The sequence below is a fragment of the Rhopilema esculentum genome, chromosome 13, assembly GCF_057945365.1.
Source record: "Rhopilema esculentum isolate cy_ngs chromosome 13, ASM5794536v1, whole genome shotgun sequence".
NCBI lineage: Eukaryota > Metazoa > Cnidaria > Scyphozoa > Rhizostomeae > Rhizostomatidae > Rhopilema > Rhopilema esculentum.
The window spans coordinates 9,422,881-9,442,181 of record NC_142827.1 but is presented as its reverse complement, the minus strand read 5'-3'; the positions used below and the strand labels follow the sequence as shown (position 1 = coordinate 9,442,181).

General features: G+C 35.7%; 1 protein-coding gene across 1 annotated transcript; it reads right to left on the bottom strand.

The window, feature by feature from the left end:
• Nucleotides 1-1,030: 1,030 nt before the first annotated feature.
• LOC135691731 (transmembrane channel-like protein 7) lies at nt 1,031-18,597 on the bottom strand. Its single transcript, XM_065209689.2, has 18 exons — nt 18,246-18,597; nt 16,122-16,416; nt 15,636-15,714; nt 15,034-15,115; nt 13,460-13,752; nt 12,245-12,390; nt 11,446-11,593; nt 10,448-10,624; nt 9,451-9,605; nt 8,986-9,061; nt 7,934-8,031; nt 7,260-7,373; nt 7,009-7,084; nt 6,404-6,534; nt 5,677-5,706; nt 5,089-5,226; nt 3,499-3,577; nt 1,031-2,745 (listed from the first exon to the last, which is right to left on the bottom strand). Exons 1-18 carry the CDS (start codon nt 18,313-18,315, stop codon nt 2,635-2,637), a joined length of 2,298 nt encoding a protein of 765 aa, XP_065065761.2. The 5' UTR covers nt 18,316-18,597; the 3' UTR covers nt 1,031-2,634.
• Between the last annotated feature and the right edge of the window lie 704 nt (nt 18,598-19,301).

The window sequence follows — 19,301 nt, the reverse complement described above, 5'->3', positions numbered from 1 at the left end:
TTTGGGGAAATTTCATCTCAGCTAGAATTGGAGAGCCATTTTCATTTTGTTGCTGTAACTTTCCACTTTTGTGTTCCAAATATGGTTCAATCAGCATTAGCTTCAAATCTTTGATTGGTTGATGCGACAGACACACTTTCAAGTCCGAACCAATCATAAAACGGAAAACTGTAACCAAACGCCAAGAGAGGCCACTTTTAATCGTTTTTAGTGCCATCCATTCCAAACGCCGGGTGTAAAATTTGATACGATAAATTGATTTCAAAGATTTTAACTGAATCTTGTTCACAAAAGTAGAGGCAATTTTTTGTCGCGAACTTTCTCTGAAATCCTAAAGTTGACAATTGCATTTCAACACTGTTTACTGCAAATTTTGGTCTTAATTTGCCCCTAATATGAGCGGAAATGTTGGGTGGGGAGGAAGAATACTCAATAACATTTATCCAATACATCTATATGAACGATTTCATTCCAAAGCCCCTCTGTGTCGATTGATCAACTTGGTATTTTCTTTACTAGGCCTAACCTCTATCGCCAGCACATGTAGTTTACATACTTGCCAAGAAACCTGGAAAACTTTTTATATTCAGCTTTACTTTCTTGATCAATTTCAAATTGCCTTCTTATCAACCAATCAAAGATTCGAAGCTCATGCTGGTACAATCAAAAAATTTCAGTGAGTTTTGATAAATGAAGCTTTTGAAAAAACTCTAAAAGAAATCTATTTCAAATAATTATGCCTCAACTCAAGATAGACTATTAGAAGTTTGTGAGCAAAATATCTGATATGAAAACGAGAATATTTTACATCAATCAACTTTTTTTTAATTTGAAAAGGGAATTCAAATAAAATCGTGTAGCCAGTAATTTCTATTGGTTCACTGGTGAAATCACAAGCTTCTTAGTACTTTTTGCTCAATAAGGAACATTTGAAATTTATAAATATAAGGAGAGTGTTGAATACACCACAAAAATGAATTGCACAAAGATAACTCTGTTGAAACCAAACGACAAAGAAAAGAGCTCATGATGGAAATCGATTGATAAATTATTAATCAGGAAAAATCAATTGTTAACACGTTAGTAAAGTACAGTATCATATCAATAATCAGATATTCTTCAAAAATCAATATATAAAACATTTAAAAGTCATCACATACCCTAGAAAACTTTTACAATTTGCAAATAACTTGCAAACTTGGAAACTACCATAACAACTAACACAATAACATTATACAACAAATTTCAACACTTGGCAACGTTTCTATCTATCATACAGCGAAGACAAATAAGATTCAAATGTGTATAGGAAATACAATAAGTCTACTAAATAAAGCCTTTATAAATTTTGGAGCAACAGAGCAACTCACAGGTTTTTGAAAAAATTCACTCACATAGATGAATCACGGCCATATTCAAATCATTTCTTCATTATTTCTAATATAATAAATCGACTATTACCAACATAATATATTTATCATGATTGAATGATTCTGATTGTAACAATAGGCTAGCAAAATTAATCCTCTGATGGCAAATTGTAAAACTGAACGAGCAAATTTCACTCAAACTTGAGAAATAAACATCCAACACTTGAATTGTTCAGGTTTATTATCATGATGTTGTTTAAGGGACTTAGAGACAGAACTACATATTTCTGGGAACGAATGGATTTACGTGAGTTGCCCTGTGCTCAGGTTCAATGGCTAAAATCTAACACACATACCAAAAACATTACTCTAACAAATAGCAAAAGATTCATCTGATAAACAGAAAATTAACAATAACTTTTCAGCAAGAAGCTAAATGAAAATAAAAAGAAACGGGTAAAAGAAACAGAAAATAAGATTTCTCCGCCGAAAAGAAAAATTGCCCCATGCACTACGTTTACCAATAGCAGTATAAATAGGTTCTACAGAATCAAAAATTTTACACAAGTATAAACTGGATACACTTCAGTAGGTATCGATGACAAGGTACTTCTCTGACAGAATAAAACTAGCAAAGAAGGGTGGGTCAGGGCCCCACCTTAGCAATAAGAGGCCAATGACGCAGAAATCATATTTTTATGTCTTCCATATGTCTACTGTATACAATAATACGATTCATTACCATCTTTCTCAAGATATTTAACCTTAAGATAGGTAGTTTTGTCTGAATCGAAAAAACCTCTAAGGTTTCCTTATCGCCAAACTCGGAAAGGAGAAAAAATATCACTGAGGGCCCACTAAAGATAACATAGCCCAGAGGACTTCACAGTGGTCGATATCAACCTCGGAGGAGGATGGATTGACATCTACTTTGTCATTATCAGTACTCTATTTTCCACATGCTAGGGGTTGGGGCCGGGTGCGAAATCAAGGATTCTATAAAGGGGACAATGATCTAAAAAGCTTTGCACCCTCGGATCAAGCCTTGCCATTTCCGTCTTCCATTCATTCATTCCAAATGCATTGCATTATAATCACATAGATGCCATTTATAGCAACTAAATCTTGAGGCCACCTACGTTAAAATCCCTCCGTTTTCAGGGAAGCAAATCTTCACAAGTCATCCTCCCATAGTAGATTACTATATACACCTTTAAGGAGCAATGAAATATTTATTATATTTTACAACGCTCGCCATTGCAGGCTAATATTTGTTACCCATTGACGGTAATAGGGTGTGGTTTTGGGAAGCATCGTCTGTTTTTTTCGTCAGTGTCAAAAGTCTCTCCATTAAAAATCTTTTGTCTCTTCCTTCCTGGAAACAAATTTAAGATACAATTCAGTCGAAATGCAAATATGTAAGAAAATTGAAGGTAATGAGGACATTGTATATTGAAATGGAACAACAGCTGAATATGTAGAACGACACTGTACGATGGTTCAGTGGTTAGGGTCCCGGATTACGATTACAGGGATCTGGGGACGAGTCCCTGCTATGACCAAACTTTCCCAAAGAGTGAGGAGAGTCGCCTGCTCTCTGCAATTCCAGGCATAGGAATCATGAGGTGTGGTCACATCGAGAGGCAGGGCTAGGACACCGCTCGACATGCACAGCTTCTTATTGTTCTAAAAACCACATTTGGATGCTAGGTAGAAACAAATATAGAATGCAAAGTTTAAGGCGAAGTAAATGGAGATCGGCAGTCGAGGTAGGAACAGGTATCGGCCTGTCTCCCTAATTCTCTTTAAATGATCTGTATCCTCCTCTGTGCATCTGAAGGAGCGAAAAGCGGTGAAATGATATTTCCATTCGTTTTAGGTATTCGAAGGGATAAGTGCACGATTATATGATTTAATACCTGACCTTGGGTATGGTTTTCGTTGTTTGATATTTCCAGTTTGATATTTAGCTATCCAGCGCACAATATTTCATTTCTTAATGATAAAAAAGGGGAAGTGCTGGGATGAGGTAAAACCTGCTGGTGGTGCAAAAACTTTTCAGCATTCGTACATACTGGTGGAGGAAAAGTTGTTGACATGCAAAAAATAAGAAATAAGAGTATCTTACCATGACAAGCTGGTCTTTAAGCATTTCAATCATACGTTCGTGAGCTGTTGTCATTGATCGGAAGTAATATAGCAGCAAACTGAAAGGGGGCAGTGCATTATTAGCAAATAAGGAGCGAAAAAACAATATGATATTTTTTAATGAATATTACTGTTTCACTGGATTGTCATATTGTGCTCACTATGGTATAGGTAGAGCCAGCAGTTGCTTGATAATTACACTAAGCGTGCAAACCGGTTGCAACCCGGAATCGCAACCCGGAATCGCAACCCGGAATCGCAACCCGGAATCGCAACTCAGAACCGTTCTGATCAATATGACACAGCGCGTAATATCCTTCTCACACATGTAGCGGAACAATTTTTTTTATTTTTCATGTTCAAATAAATTAAGAAAGGTAACCCTCAAGCAAATGCTGGTCTACAAGAGGCCATCTATTTAAATTACAGCATATTCATTGAAAACAAAGCTAAAATCTAGCAATATATAAAACTAATTTACAATAAATATTGAAATAGAATTAAAGCTTTATTTTCTTTTGATTTTGGAAATCTGCAGAGAGATGTTTAATTTGGACGGAAAGGGCATTCCGTGCCTGTAAACCTCTAAAGAAAAGCATTTTTGCCAATTATTGAAGTTTTTAGGTAGTTGAAAGTCTGTATAGGAATAGCGTAAAACATGCAAATGCTTTTCTGAATTTCTTATAAATAAGTCTGATATATATGCTAGTGCTAGTCCATTTAGGGACTTGTAAACTATAGTGTTAATTTCAGTATTGATCAAATCCTGAATTGGTTTCAGTCCAAGAGTATCTAACAGTGGGCTATCATAAGCATCAAAGCAGCTATTTGTAGTTATCCTTGCTGCTCGATTTTGAAGTTCTCGCAAACGGTCCTTTTCGGTTGCACCACAGTTTCCCCAAACTACGCAGCAGTGTCTAAAGTGGGGCTCAACAATACCAGTATAAAGTATCTTTCGGGTGTCCTGAGCTAAAAACATTTGGCATTGTTAGAAAGCCAATTGCTCTTGGATTTTTTGTTGACAGAGCTTTGATATGACCTTTCCAGTTAAGGTGGTTATCTACTTGTGTTCCAAGGTATTTCGCATTTTGGACACTATCAAGGGTAATACCCCTCTCTAAAACCAGCACTCCTTTTTTTTTCACTACCATGTCCCTAACAATCCCTTCCCCCCCCCCCCCTTGGCCTAATCAAAGTTTTAAGGTAGCAAGGAGATCGGTACTCTGCGTACCAGAACCTAGGAAATCGGAAACATTACATACTATAGTATTTTTCTTCCGGTACTCCTTAGAGTTTAAAACGTCGGACAGTGGTCCAAGGTAAGCAAAAGTTTATATCGAAGTGCGGATCGAAGGACCGTTGATAGAAGTATTGGCACGTTTGACTGGTTCCTTGATTTTTAATAATCACAAAGGGTAAACAATAACGCTACTTAGTTGTATGGGAAGAGTCCTGTGTTATGGTGCATCCTTCAGGGGGCTTTTACGTTGTTCGGAGATCTTATTGCTAAGTCTCATCAGTTGTAAGTCTAGTAGACAAGCGTTTGAATGCACGTTAAAGACAAACTCACCATATGATTATAAGAACTGGAACCAAAAACGCAGGCGTTTCCACGAAATTCATTATTTCAGACAAAACAGTCGGCCAATCCTTTATTCTCAGTGATATGATATCAAACATCTTTTTGTCAGAAAGACATAAAAAGTTTCTGTTGAAGAAAATGTCAAATCGTTAATAATCATATTATACTTAACATTATTTCGAAAAAAAATAAAAACAATACCACAAAAATTACAACCCAACACAGCAACAGAATACAACTCATTCTACATTTGCCAAAAAATACTCATTCCAAAATGTCTCCCCTAAAGTTCAGATCAGTTCAGTTTTTACTGTACACATAAATTTGTTGTAAGTTCACAGTAATCCAAGTTTAAAAAGTATAAACAGTGTAAAAGGAAGTTTATTGATATAAACAAAAGAGAACAAATACATAACAGAAAAAGCAAGCTAGTATTGTACACAGGGAATTATATAAAGGAGGAAACTCTTTCATGAGTTTATGAGGAAACTCTCTCAAAGGGATGAGTTTAAAGAATTTGCATTTCACACAGTGAGAGTCTAAACAAAAACCATATGATATTTGAAAGAAAATTACCTAAATGGTCCACAATTTGAAGTTGTGACTCTGAAAAACAGAATGCATGCTTGTCAGAGGAAATGTCAGTTGGTTCTATTGTAGGTTGAAAAAATTATTGATTGGGCACGTGACAAACACCAGACATTCTAGCTGTGATTTGCCCCCAGATTTGCCCAGATAAGCCCCCATCTAAAAATATCAAAAATAAATAAGCACCCAGGGGGCTAATTCGAGGATTTACGGTAATGCACATTATCATCTTATCAGCATAGAAGCATGTTGAGTTACCTATCGGTATAGAGCTCCCTCACTTTATAGCAAACAAAGAAAATGCACGGTAGTGGGCGGTTATCTCTTGAAAAAAACTAGAACGACAGTTTTATTTATTTGGAAGTAGGCCAAAATATAGAAAATAGGAAGATAAAATATGGAAAGCCTGTTTGTGAGCTAAAAAGTTTCATATGAATGCTTAATGAAAAGAACAAACTAATGTCAACACAAAAATATAAATCGTATAATCTTCTATAAATGCATGTCAAGAATCTTTTTTATTGGTGGGCCAATCTTGATGGTAATTTCTAACAACAACGGGTCATGTATTGAAACATTTTAAGTTAAAAGATCTCTTCTGAAAATAATTTTTGACTAGTTCTGTTTTTAACACAAAACAAAACCTACTTTAGGTACAAGGAAACCTTTTTGAAGGAAAATTAATTAAGAAAAGATTTAAGAACTTTTAACAAACCGTGTTAATCCCCATCCGACGCCAAGAACACAAAGTAAAAAAGTCAGCAACAATAACAGAGTGAAGAAGTAGTTATTTCTGGATCCTTGATAAGGTTTTGAGGCTGGTTTGCAGTTTAACATCAAACTGATCTAAAAAGAGATATAATAATAAAGTTTTTCATTTGTAATAATTATTAATGATGCTTGGAGAATAGGGGAATTTATAGGTCTAAGGGGTGGATAATTTGACGGGGTTGTTTTATTTATCAGAATTGGAAGAAGTAAAAATTGCTCTGTGATAGTTAACCCTAGAATTATGAGAAATTTGAGGACCAAGCTGCGGTTTTCAATTTCTATCTTAACTTATTTTATTCAAAAGTTGTACCCCGGATAGGTCTGTGTAGTCGGACCATTTCCTTACGCCTCTGAAGGTCCGATGTAACGAGATTTAATTTTAGAATATTCTCAATATGATGTGAAAAGTAGGCAATAAATATAAATCACTTTATTTTCTTGGTTTTTCAAAAAGACAATGAGAGACAAGTGCTCGTTGAAAAGATACGACAGCACGCAAACTAAAAACGCCAATATGTATGAGATTGGAGAAAAAAGTATGGGGCTTACCTTTTTGACGTAAAATACGAGGATCAACTTTAAAACTCCTATTGCCGGGATTAGTGGGGCGAAGAATGTGCCGATCCTGCAAAACGAAATCTAGAATAATCCCGTGATCATATTCAATTGTAAAACCAAAAATTATCAACACAAATGCTTGGTACATGGTAATGAGAAAATCAAAAGAAGTCTAAAGTGCTAAGGTTTAATGGGAATACCAATCAATGGCTATTACTAAATAAAAGTCCATAAAAACATACCATATGAGAGCTTGCCCATACACCAAGTCCAAAACATTTTTTGGAATCTGAAACTCTTGTTGGCCTATTTTCTCTCCAAGATTACAGCCACAGTTGAGATACAAGCTGACATATCTACAAAATGAAAATATGTTAAATCAGAAAGTAAAAAGATATTGGCAGAGAAAAGAACGCGGAGGCAACAACAGAACAGTGGGATGATTTTGCCACTATGCCATGAATTAAAGGCTCTCAAATCTGTAGGAATTATAGGGTACCCAACAAGGGAGGTAAAAACAGTTTTAGATATTACAGAAGGGAATTCACCATTTCACGATTGGTTTTTAAAAAGACAAGTTAGATCAAAAGAGCCCAGAAAAAGACACACAGCCAATGATTGTGGAAAAGACCTTTGAAAATTGATGGTAAAAACATTTTACAATGCTGTCGGGTGACGCCATGCTTTATACTTTCAAAGGACTATACTCTGCCAAAATGATGCTTCTCCAGAAAGAATCATATTTTCATAATAATTAGTTTAGCAGGTCAACGGCAAATAGCACACATTTCCAAACATAAAAGCTATCTAATTTACAAGAAGTGAGAGAGAGAGGTGGTGACACACTGCTGGAAAGACTTCATCTTACATCCCCACAAACACAGTTATTTAATTGGCAGACAGGATGAACACTTACTTTCGAGATGTTTCTGCAAATATGGTGATAAATACAACAACAAACAAGTCGATCCATATCAAGTTGTACATCTGTGCACCGATCGAGTTTTCCCAGCACTGTTTAAAAAAAAGAGAATTGTAAGCGGGTTTTACAGTGGCCTAGGGCCCCCTAAAGATTCGAAACATGTCTTTGGTCAAAACATGCTCCTTTTTTCCATATGATTTCAGGGATCGCTGGTTTGGCAAGGATCGCACAAATTTGTGACCAGCGGTCGTTGTGTCTTGATGGAAACTGTCTATTTGTTTTTGGTAGCGATCGTTGCGTCGAGAGAATTTTTTTAATAGATTTGTGTGATCCTGGCGATATCAGCGATCATTGCAACCACACATTAAGTACCAAAAAATCAGGTGCAAAAAATTTCGGTGGATTTATTTTCGGTGGAAAACTTCGGTGGAAAAAATTTCGGTCATATTTTAGTGAGAACTTGAAAAATTTCGGTGGAAAGAACAGATTTCGTTGAGTAAAGAAATGAACCACTTTCTGTAAGTTATTTTTATCTTCAACATAGAATTATCTGCAGCGCAGTCATAAAAGTTACAAAAATCGAATATTTTATTGTCAATAAATGGAACTGAAGAGTAGGCAAGAATGTCAACTCAAAATTCTTGTATGTAGAGAGCGAAAGAAAAGACAGTGAGGATGAGCTGCATATCTTATTTGTTGATGATAAAGGACAACCAGTAACTGAAAATTGATGTGTATTGGACGTATGTATAGTAATACTCAAACCATATCAATGAATCTTTTTGTTATTTTGAAAGTGGATCGGTGTAAAACGAGATTTTTCTAGCGTTTGAAAAATTTTGGGAGGAAGAAATTTTGGTCTCAAAAAATTCAGTGGAATTAATTTTCAGTCGCTGCCCTGCTTCACCGAAAATAATTCCCACCGAAATTTTTGGTACTGAATGTATATGCGTTTAATCGGCCTAAACAAACAAAGATAAAGCCCAACTAATTTCCTTTTTAAACGATAACACTGAGGTAGCTTGTAACAACCATAGACTGCTGACCTGTGTGCGATAACTGGCAGTTGTGTAGAGAGTGATAACCAAAACAGTAACGGAAGCGAGCTTCAACAAAACAGATCTGGAAGAAAAGAAACAGCAGCTCATACATATTCAGTTTGAAAAGAGAGTATGTTCTTCTATAAACATAAAAACGCTTGTATAAACACTGTTTTGGGAGCTACCTGCTCACCAATTAACCAAAAGCTCATAGCGTAAGAAATCGTATAGAAAACAATTACAAGATCATTAACAGGCTGCATGTTTCAGAATAAGAGTATGATAAAAATATGACGTCACAAAAAACATTTTTCATGATTTTTTCCCTTTGACTATATCGATCTAAAAATAACACCACGAAATACCACAAAAATTTGGCAAGGTATCACAGATTTCCCAAACAATCAACAATGATAAAATCCAAAGTGATTTGGAAGCCATTTTGATTTTGAAAAGATGACGTCATCGTACCTCCAGAGAACAAGTGCTACTTCCAAACGTGGACTCCAGTCCTCCATTTCTGTTAAATATTCAAATATAAGTGGCAGAACCAAGTTTAAAGCAGTGATTGTGAGCGAAGATGCCCATTTTTTCATCACAGCATTGAAATCTGATTGATCAGCTTCCTGGAAAAGCGAACAAATTTTAAATTTAGTTTTCAATAATATCTAACAATGATTATTAATCCTTAGATTTTAGCTAAGAGATTAAATTCTTCTTCGACAGTATTTAATTCCTTCTCACAGTGTGGATTTATCCTCTTAAGCACTTCTACCTAAGAAATCAATGGACGTATTTCATTGCAGGGATTTGAAACACTGAGCGGGGATTTGAGCCAAAAAGAAACGCAAATCTATTCTAATATCTAGAATTAAAAAATGAAATAAGGTGACTTAAGTAAAGTATCTACACAAATTAAGCCTTTCAGAAAATAAAGAATGGCAGACGGAGGGTTTAATGTCTACTAAGAGACAAAATTAACGAAATATTAGAATTTTATTAAGACCTAAAACAAAATAAGGCTATTCCTCGACTGACCAACAGAGTTTTTCCTACTTACTTGCTCGTTACAGCTATATCATAAATCTCATAAAATCGATCGTTTGCAAGAATATTTAAATTAACCGTTAGAAATGAATTTGGGTGTTTCGCTAGCATTGAAAATATATATATCTGACTGCTAATATATATGTTGAAAGATATTTTTATTGACCTCTGAAAAATTAAACTAAGTAAATGACGAGATCACTTATGACTAGATCACTTATGATCACTAGTAGATCACTTATGACGAGTCTTAGGAAAAGAACTAAGGTTCTCAAACATGTTCCAGAGTAGTGCTACAATTCTACAGATATTGAGACATGGTTTCGTTTCCCATTTTTGCAGATCTGAAGGTGCTTCCAGCCCAATTAACCCTCTGAAAGGACATCGGGAGTTTAGAGGCCAAATATTGAGCTCATCTTACCCCACTCGCTACAGCTTGCTCTGATATCTCGACTGTTTTGATGATTGCATAGACGCTGCCCGCAAGGAAACCCATTATCAGCAAGTTGATGACACCTCTGATTGTGTAAATCTTACATTTCTGAGCTCGTGTTCGACTCTGAACCTTCTCCCTTCTTTTTTCTTCAGCGAGTTCAGCCTGGGCAGAAAGTTAAGATGAAAAATTATAAACCATGTTCTAAAACCAAGATTCAAAAAGGGCTTATTGATCGAAAGGTAAGAAGAATTTCCTCTCTCTAATTTGGGGGATACTTAGACCAACTAACTATACGCTCCTAGATGCTTCATAGCCTTTTTCTCGTGAGGCCTCGATTACAGACAATGGGCAAAACAAAAGCTTAGTTTCAACCTAAGTATAAATAGATGCTAATTATCATGAAAATTGTAAGATAATACATACATAAAAAAGCCTAAAAAACGGGAAATAGACCTGAACGAGAACAAGGAAGCAAAGATCTATGCGCAGGGTTTTTAGAAGGACGGTTAAATAGGCAGGGACGCAGGAACAACCAAGGAGCAAGCGTCAAGCAAGGAGCAAGCGTCTTTGTAACTGTCATTTTGCTTCGATCGTCTATAGGTATCTTGAAACTCGGCTAACTTTTAGCATAAGAAATTTCTTTACAGATTTTGAGAAATGTCGTCATGAATAATGCAATACTTCAAAATTTCATATGAATCTGTTTTAATTACTTGTCAAGGACACTTCTATGAAAAAAGCACTTTGGCCCCCCTTGCCCCTCCTATCAAAGGCAACAGGGGCGGTTGACCCCCTCACCCCCTCTCCTGCGTCCCTGTAAATAGGAGTCCTGAACTGTTAATTGAACAAGTGAAAGATTTTCACTTCATCAAGGATGGTTAAATTTTGGCTTTTACACACTCAAATTTAGTAATTAGTTAATCAATAACAAAACTAAAGGTAAATAGAGATTTTCCAAACAAATTAAAATAAGCTCTCTTTACTTGTAAATCTTGGAAAACATTTTTCTTCTTCAAAACAGCAGCTTTTTCGCTTGTGATGCAGTAATCCCAGCTGGCAAATATTTTATTGCAATATGAATAGAACAGTCCACCACTTTCAATTACACTTTCTGTAAACCCAGTTGAAAAGCTTGAAAAGACAAAAACACGTCTTAACAATATTTGAATTACAAACAGCTTCTAATTAAATCGTTTTTTAGCAAGATCATTCTTGAAGCAATTTTTCATTTTCTTCAGGTAATTTGAATCGATAACAGGGAGGAATGATGAAAATTGACGAAGAAAAGTCCATTATTAGTACATACAAAAGTATATTACGGTTACCAAAAGGCAGCAAAATTATGGCTGTTTAATACGGTAGGACAAAACTAGGTAGGACCAGAGGTTCTAATTAAAAAATTACAAAAATATTGAAATAGGATTTCCTAAACAACTGTTTTGTTAACAGACATCTGGAAATGCAGATAAATTGCAAAAATATGCTTAACCTTTATGCAAGTCCAAAAACAAAAGGAAGACTTAATCTACTGTGCTTCTGAGATACTGAAGTCCTGTGCTTTAATAGGATGTTCTCAGTAGCGTAGAGAGAGGGAGGCAAGAGGGGGCAGAAGTTTCCCCTCCCCCAATGGCAAAAAGTCTCTTTGAGAAATTGTGTTTTCTAGCGTTCCAAAGGTGGCAGACCCCCATTTTCTATTGCTCAACTCGCCTTTGCCCCCCCCCCCCAATCTTACCACGCCGGCTACGCTATAGGATGTTTTGAATTAAGATAATATATACTTACTTATGGACCATGATGATGAGGCTGACGATCAAATAACTGATTCCAACCAGCATGTAGGCAAGAGGCATATCATACTTGATGTCTGTATTTTGGAGAGTTTGGTTGGAATACGTGCCATAAAACATCAGAGTTGAGCTGATATAACCCTGCAGAGAGAAGAATGTAAGACTATACTAAAACAGCTAATATTATGAATTATCAAAATCATGCAACGGGCAAACAAATATATTGTTAAGTATGGTGAAAAATACCATAATGACTTTTATTGCAATGTTTGCTTGATACAGAGGTCCCAAAGCTTCGATGTCATTTTTAATATCTACTTTGCAAAATGGGCACTCTTCTTGTTTATTTTGGTATAAAATATCGACGCCATATCTTTAAAATTGAAGTTCAAGGAACTCAGTGAATTAAAATCGAAGGGGGATAGAGTTGCCTATACTCAACGCTGTCAGTGCCTTTCAATTTTCCGGCAGAATGGAAACACGTTAACTACTGATTGGTAATTTCATTGAATTAGAGAGGGGACAATGTTTCAGAGGTTTACTTTCAGGGTTAATATAACATTAAAATTAATCACCATTCATTTCCCAAATTTCTTCAAAATAATTTCAAAGATCGCTTCTATTGTGGAACAGGCGCGAGGTATGAGACAAGTCTAAATACGATGCTAATACCAAAACTTGCAACAAATCGCTTTCGCAGCCAAATTCTTAAAGATAAATCCTTTATTCTACATCCATGCTCTTTTAAACTTTTATATACACTTACTTTGAGTTCAGCTGAGTGAAACTATTGTCCAACGTTTAACGTCCCTCTATTAGACAATTTAGGGACTTGAGGGGGACTTTAATTAGTATATGTAGGATTCATTTCTTCAAGAGGATAAAAATAGAAAATCAGGAAACGTCAATCGTCAAACCTTTCAACATTTTTCCTTATATTTGTAAGGAACATAGGAAATTTCAGATATGGCCTTTCTGACAAACAACGACAAACATTAAAAAGTGAATTGGTTCATTGTTTAACCAATTTATAAACATCCCCTCTTTGTAAGGCCTCTATCTGTTCAATGTCCCTTCCTGGAAATTTTCATCAAGCCGAAGGGCGTTAAAAGAGGAATTGCAAAGGAATTAATGAGAAGTAATAAGTGGAGTAGCCTAGGGCCACAAATTTAACTCGAAAATTGAAACGTAAACACGCTTTGAGCCCTACCTGACCAGTGATAAAATCTACAATATGGTCTTGAACACTTTTGCCCGACGAGTTATACAACGGGACAGAACACGTGCCACCTGTGAGCGGACTGAAGGAGGAGCCATTATTTGGTAAAGTTACGTTTGGACTTGTAGTTGAAACTGTCTCATTGCTCTCCTTTAAGGTGTTTCCCTCTTTTAAAATCTGCGGCACTGTCAGGAAACTGAACACCAATACGAAGATAATAACATTTAAAAGTAGAAGTGATTTCAAAAACAGGAAATAGGAGAGCACGCCGTTTCCAAATTCACCTACGATAAAAAGTAAATTTTAGATAAACTAAAGAGATTGAAGTCACAACTACTAATAACAAGATGCAAAGACTACTGAATTTCCAAACTACTACATTTTACTTTCAAAATGTTCGGAAAATGGAATCACGCATTTTTAACGCTTAAAAGAGAAAATATTTGGATGATATTCCTTAGAAAAGTTTGCACTGGAAACTGAACACGACATAACAGCTAAATCGAAGTAAGTTTAAATTTGAAGTTGGTTTGTTGACCAAAGTATAACGGGAAGGAATTGCAGTAGCAAGAAATCTAATTAGTATGACAGAGGTTTCCAAGTTAAGGAGGGGGGGGGGGGGTAATTTGATAAATCCGTGAAGGGGGACATTCGAGTATCTTTAATCAAGCTGACGCATCGCTCAAGAACATTTTTTTCACAATTGTGGACTAAGCCTAAACAATGTTGTTGCCACCAACCGGGGGAGGGGGGGCTTTACGGCGTACCAACCTCACGGTAGAAGTTTTCGAGATTCACATAACCGAAGGGCAGTAATTCTGAGTCAAAAATCGAGCATGAACTGCAGCACGTTCCCTTACACAAAATAATTAACTTTAACTTGGGGGTGAAGTAATGTATAAACCTTTTGTAGATTAAAATATAGCTAAAATAAATTTGCACCGAATTTGCACATCTTTCAGATAGAAAATCTTCAGCGATTAATAAAAAGTATTCTAGGTAAATATAAGTAAAGGAAAGCTTATAAATACTGCCTTTGATCTTATTTTAGCACAGTTAAACGGCAAGAAGCATTAATCAAAATTCAAAACGGCCAGTCGAGGAGTTTACCCTTAAGGAAATCATTCTTGATGAAGCATTGAAACGGGTAGAGTAACAAACTTTCGCTCGCTTTCTAGCATTAAAATTTAAAAAAAGCAAGCAAAATGCTAATTTTGAAGGCAAGAAAGAGAAAAAAAATGTCCAAAAACCTACAAGTGACGAGAAAATGGAACAAAGAGAAGCGAAAAAACATTGAATTGGTTGCAGTGTTTGTTTTTCTACACTAATATTTAATACAGACGTTTTGGGAAGAAACAGAAAAATGCTTAGAGCGAGAGCAGGTCGCTTTCAAGCATTATATGAAGGTATGTGATAACAGATATAGGAAAGCTGCGGTTAATTAGACTGAAGAAGTAAAACAAGGACAAACCACGACGAAGAATTATCACAAAAGTTATCTGAAATAGTTGTGGTCTTTCTAAATGGTTAGAACAAGGCACTGGGATGAATAAATTATGACATACCTTCGACTTCTTTCAAAGGCCCTCGCCATAATTCAAGAGAACCGAAGAATTCATTTAATCGCATTTTCATCAAAGCCCAGGACTAAAAGGCGAAGAAAAATTAGCGAGGTTAAATAGACTGTATAAGTCTTTTTTGGACAGACAAACAATAGCACAGCAGAAACCATGATAAGATTTCGCAATGATCAACAAATTGACTCAGCCTCCTTTTAAATGGTACTCTGCTTCTTGTTGAAGTAGCTTCAATCAATAAATAAATCAGCAATCTTAGCATGTACAAGGTCTATGGGCACCCTCCTATATACTTATGCAAGAAAGCAAAGTTTTAATTATTATTAGTAGGGAATATTAGTAAGCATAAAAGCAGGAGGCAAGGGTTAATTACAGATTGAAGATATTGAAGCCCTTGAAGTTCTTGTCATGCTTGCAAAGAGGGGGCATTGCCCCCTAGTGCCTCACGGTACTCCAATCACCAGAGGCTTTGTTAAGCATTGCTGTAAACATTGCATAAAGTAATTCGAGAGAAGAAATGCGTTTTTTATAAGAAATAGGATAAATCCATGAAAGCAAAAAGATATCTCTTTGGTGTAACTTAAACATACCATTCCAATCTTCAACTTGAAGGACTTCCAGCATGATAGATTTCGCTTCTTCCTCTGTGTTTCTCTCTCATGTAAATTTCTGAATGAAAGTTACAACAAGTCCTTGTTATGGACTGACAACATAGCAACTTAAAAGGTTAACAGTATATAATAAATGGTAATAGCTCTTAGAATAGCCACAGCAACAAAAATAATTTTATTACCATCACTTTAATATCAAAGCTATGCATAGATGATTGGTTTATTAATGTCCTTGGTGTAGCTTGAAACTTACTGAGCTCATATCTATAACAGCTTTTGAAATTTTTGGTTTTAATCCAGATAAAATATGTATTAAATGAATAAGCAAAAAATCATGAAAATACAAGAGAGACCTGAAGCATTGATATCACTGGAGCTCATAAAATTATGCAAAGTTGAGCTCAAAGAATACATGAATTAGTCCAAAGATGTTTGAATCAATCTAACGAACAGAAACACACTCACTTGATAGACTTCTTCTGAGCAAGAGAAATTGGAGCTGCCTTGATTTTATCAAGATTCCTTGACTCAGCTAGTGGGTCATTTGTGCTGTCCTCAAGATCTAGCATTTCTAACTGACTTTCAACTCTGTCAACAGGAAGGGCAACTGCACTTTCACCTGTGTTAGATAACTTACCCCTGAGACTTCTACGACTTGCAGCTTTGTGATGAAAACTCATGGCAGATCTACTTGCTAATCTGCTTGGCAAGTCACCAAACATTTGAGCATCAGGATTGTCCATTTCCATTTCATCTTCAACTGAAATATTGAACATTGATCAATTTGACTCAAAGGTAAAATGATGTTTTTTTCACTTTTTGTGAGAAATGTTTAATAACATAGTGAGCAAAACAATTTTGGGGAAAAGGTTGAGTGAGAATTTCTCTTATACAGGTGATGAATTTTCTAGATGAATTTTTCAGAGAAAAAACGTCTAGGTAGTCCCCTTTAATACAAAACCTCAGATTCTTATTTGCATCCGTATTTCATTTTTTATTATATTGTTTTAAAACCTCCATCCTTTTGAACTATGGACATCGATAAAGAGTATGCTTTTTAGTCAATGGTTTTTCCGCATAAGGAAATTATATAGGTACCAGTTTTCACAGGTTTTCAGAAAACAATAGCCACCAGTTTCAATATTGGCGCAAAGATAGCATAATGCAAAGGGTCACATCGAGTGGCTGCTGATTTCCTCGATTTTGAATTCCTTGGATACTTTGAGATAAAAGATGAAGTAGAAAGCTGGGAACTCCGTTGAACTCTTGTGAGGGTTCAATTCAGTATATTAACAGAAGAACTGTAGTCAGTCAGGGAGAAATGCAGCAATTGTTGCAATTGAAATTTAGATCAAAAATTAAAGATTTACAGAGAAACATAGCTGTTAGAATTTGACCGGTTTTTTTAAACCTGTGCAACCGGCCTAGATTCTTGCCTGCACTGTTATAAAGTTTATAGATAGAACAGTTTGATAATTATTGGGAAGGGGTCCCTGATGACAGTTTCCTGTGTTTTGTGCTTTCAGATTCAGCTTAAGACCCTGGCTGCAATTTTTATGAAGATTTTCTTCTTCAATTTTTGTGGAAATGATTCCTTTTAACATTCGATAATCAAGGGTCCAGGAAGCAATCACCACTTTGATACCTATACCATACTGTGCTGTACTTGAGCATGAACATTTTAATGCAAAAAGACATAAAATGTTTTAATGGCTCTTTTAACATTTCTACCTTATTGCTAACACCAACAATGTTTTGCTGGCAACAACAATGCGTCTCATCCCACCTTAACTTCTTCAAATTGCACTTTTTATAACTCAAGGGTATTCTTTGCAAGTTCTCTTAAAAACGGAAATGTCTTCCTAGAACACACTTGACAAACAGTCTATCAAAGCATTGCTCTGTCTGCTTCCAAATAAGGCTGCTTTGTAATCTAATTAGTTATTACTTTGGAACTGTATATTTATGTTCTTGATTAAATTGTTGGGGTAGTTGTTAAAGAACAAAATGCTGCGTGTTTGAATATACTTCAAATATGAAGTTACTCTCTTTGAATGTGCCGTTCTGAGATTACTCAAGAAAATATCTTGCCAAGTTTACGTTACGTTATGCACAAAATGTGGTGAGCAATTTCTGCAAAACAGTCGGTGCAATTTCAATCTCCGATACATGATTGTTTACACTCGTATGCCAAATTTGTTATTGTTTAATTAAATCATTTTTTAACAATTAGAAGATGAAATGAATCCTAGCCACTTTAACAATACGATTTGTTATCGGGTTTCGATTAAAAATGTCTAATTATCCTCTTTCTAAACGGGTTGGAAATTGATACTGCCAATGTTAGGTCCACCCTTGACTAGTTCTGCCGGGAGGTAATACAAACTAACTTTTCAGTGACTGACAAACTAAAATGAAACGTACAACAAAATATAGTCAATGGAAAGAAGTTAAGCTTTTGAATCTCAGCGGAAAATTCCTAAACAACCTGAGCAGTTGCTAGGCATAACAACAAAACGCAGAATAGTCACTGCGTGATTTAATTGAGCAGCCGGCGAAAATTTAGAAAAAAATACATCTCTAACTAACCTCCCAGGTCACGAAGTTCTACATCTGATGCAGTAGAATGTCCTGGAGTTACTTTTCCTGACCTCGACATTCTGTTTGTGTACAGCTTGCTCTTGCAAGAAACTCCGGTGGTTTATGCTGCAAAGGGCCTAACAGAAAAGCAATATGATAAATGCCGCTATGTCCACATCTGAAAGTTAATCACCAGATGGTTGGGTTGAACAGTAACTTAAAGAATAAAGCCTTGCCGCTCAATTTGTTAAGCAAATGTACTCTGCATTAAGGACTTGCAAAAGTCTACCGGTTACTTTTGTCCGCAGCCTGATATTCCGAGGCTATCAAATTCACTCTTTTCGAAAAATGGTTGGCTGCATTTGATTGACACCCATCCCATGATGCAACATAAACTAGGAAGTAAATTGTAATGGCGATGATGGTCGTTACTCAAATGTAATTTCCTTTTTCGATTTCTCAAATTTCAAGAAAATCTCCAAAGCTAACTTGAACTATAATTTGTTCGTCCATGGACTAAATATTTGGAGTCTAAGTTACTTTTTCTGAAAAGGAAAGCAACACGTAAATCCGGTAGAGAAACTTGAAACAATATCATGTCTGATAAGAGTTTTAACTTACTAAAACCACGCAATTAACTTTGACCCTTATCACAATAAAGGGATCAGAAGTGCCAAAATCTGGTACTTGTTAGTTAGTTGTGATTAAGTGAAAGGTAGAAGTAACATATTAGAGACGCCTTTGTTTTTCATGAGTGATTTTTTTAAGATGATGATTGACACGGTTTGACATTTTTTCTATCTGAGACTTTTGAGCAAGCGAGACAAGCTTGTATGTGCTAGTAGGTTGGATTTCCTCAGTGTAAAACGACAGTGACAAAGATTTGTTTGCTTACTTTCTTCTTAGATTCTCGCCACTTTCATGCAGTGTCACCAATGATTTAAGAATGGAGGCGGAGAATCACAATTTTTAAGAAAAATGAGGCTCAAGAAAAGTTAGGGAACTCTTGTAAAAACTCGGTGGGTACCGGTGTGTTTTTTTATAACGAAATCAGAGTCTACAAAA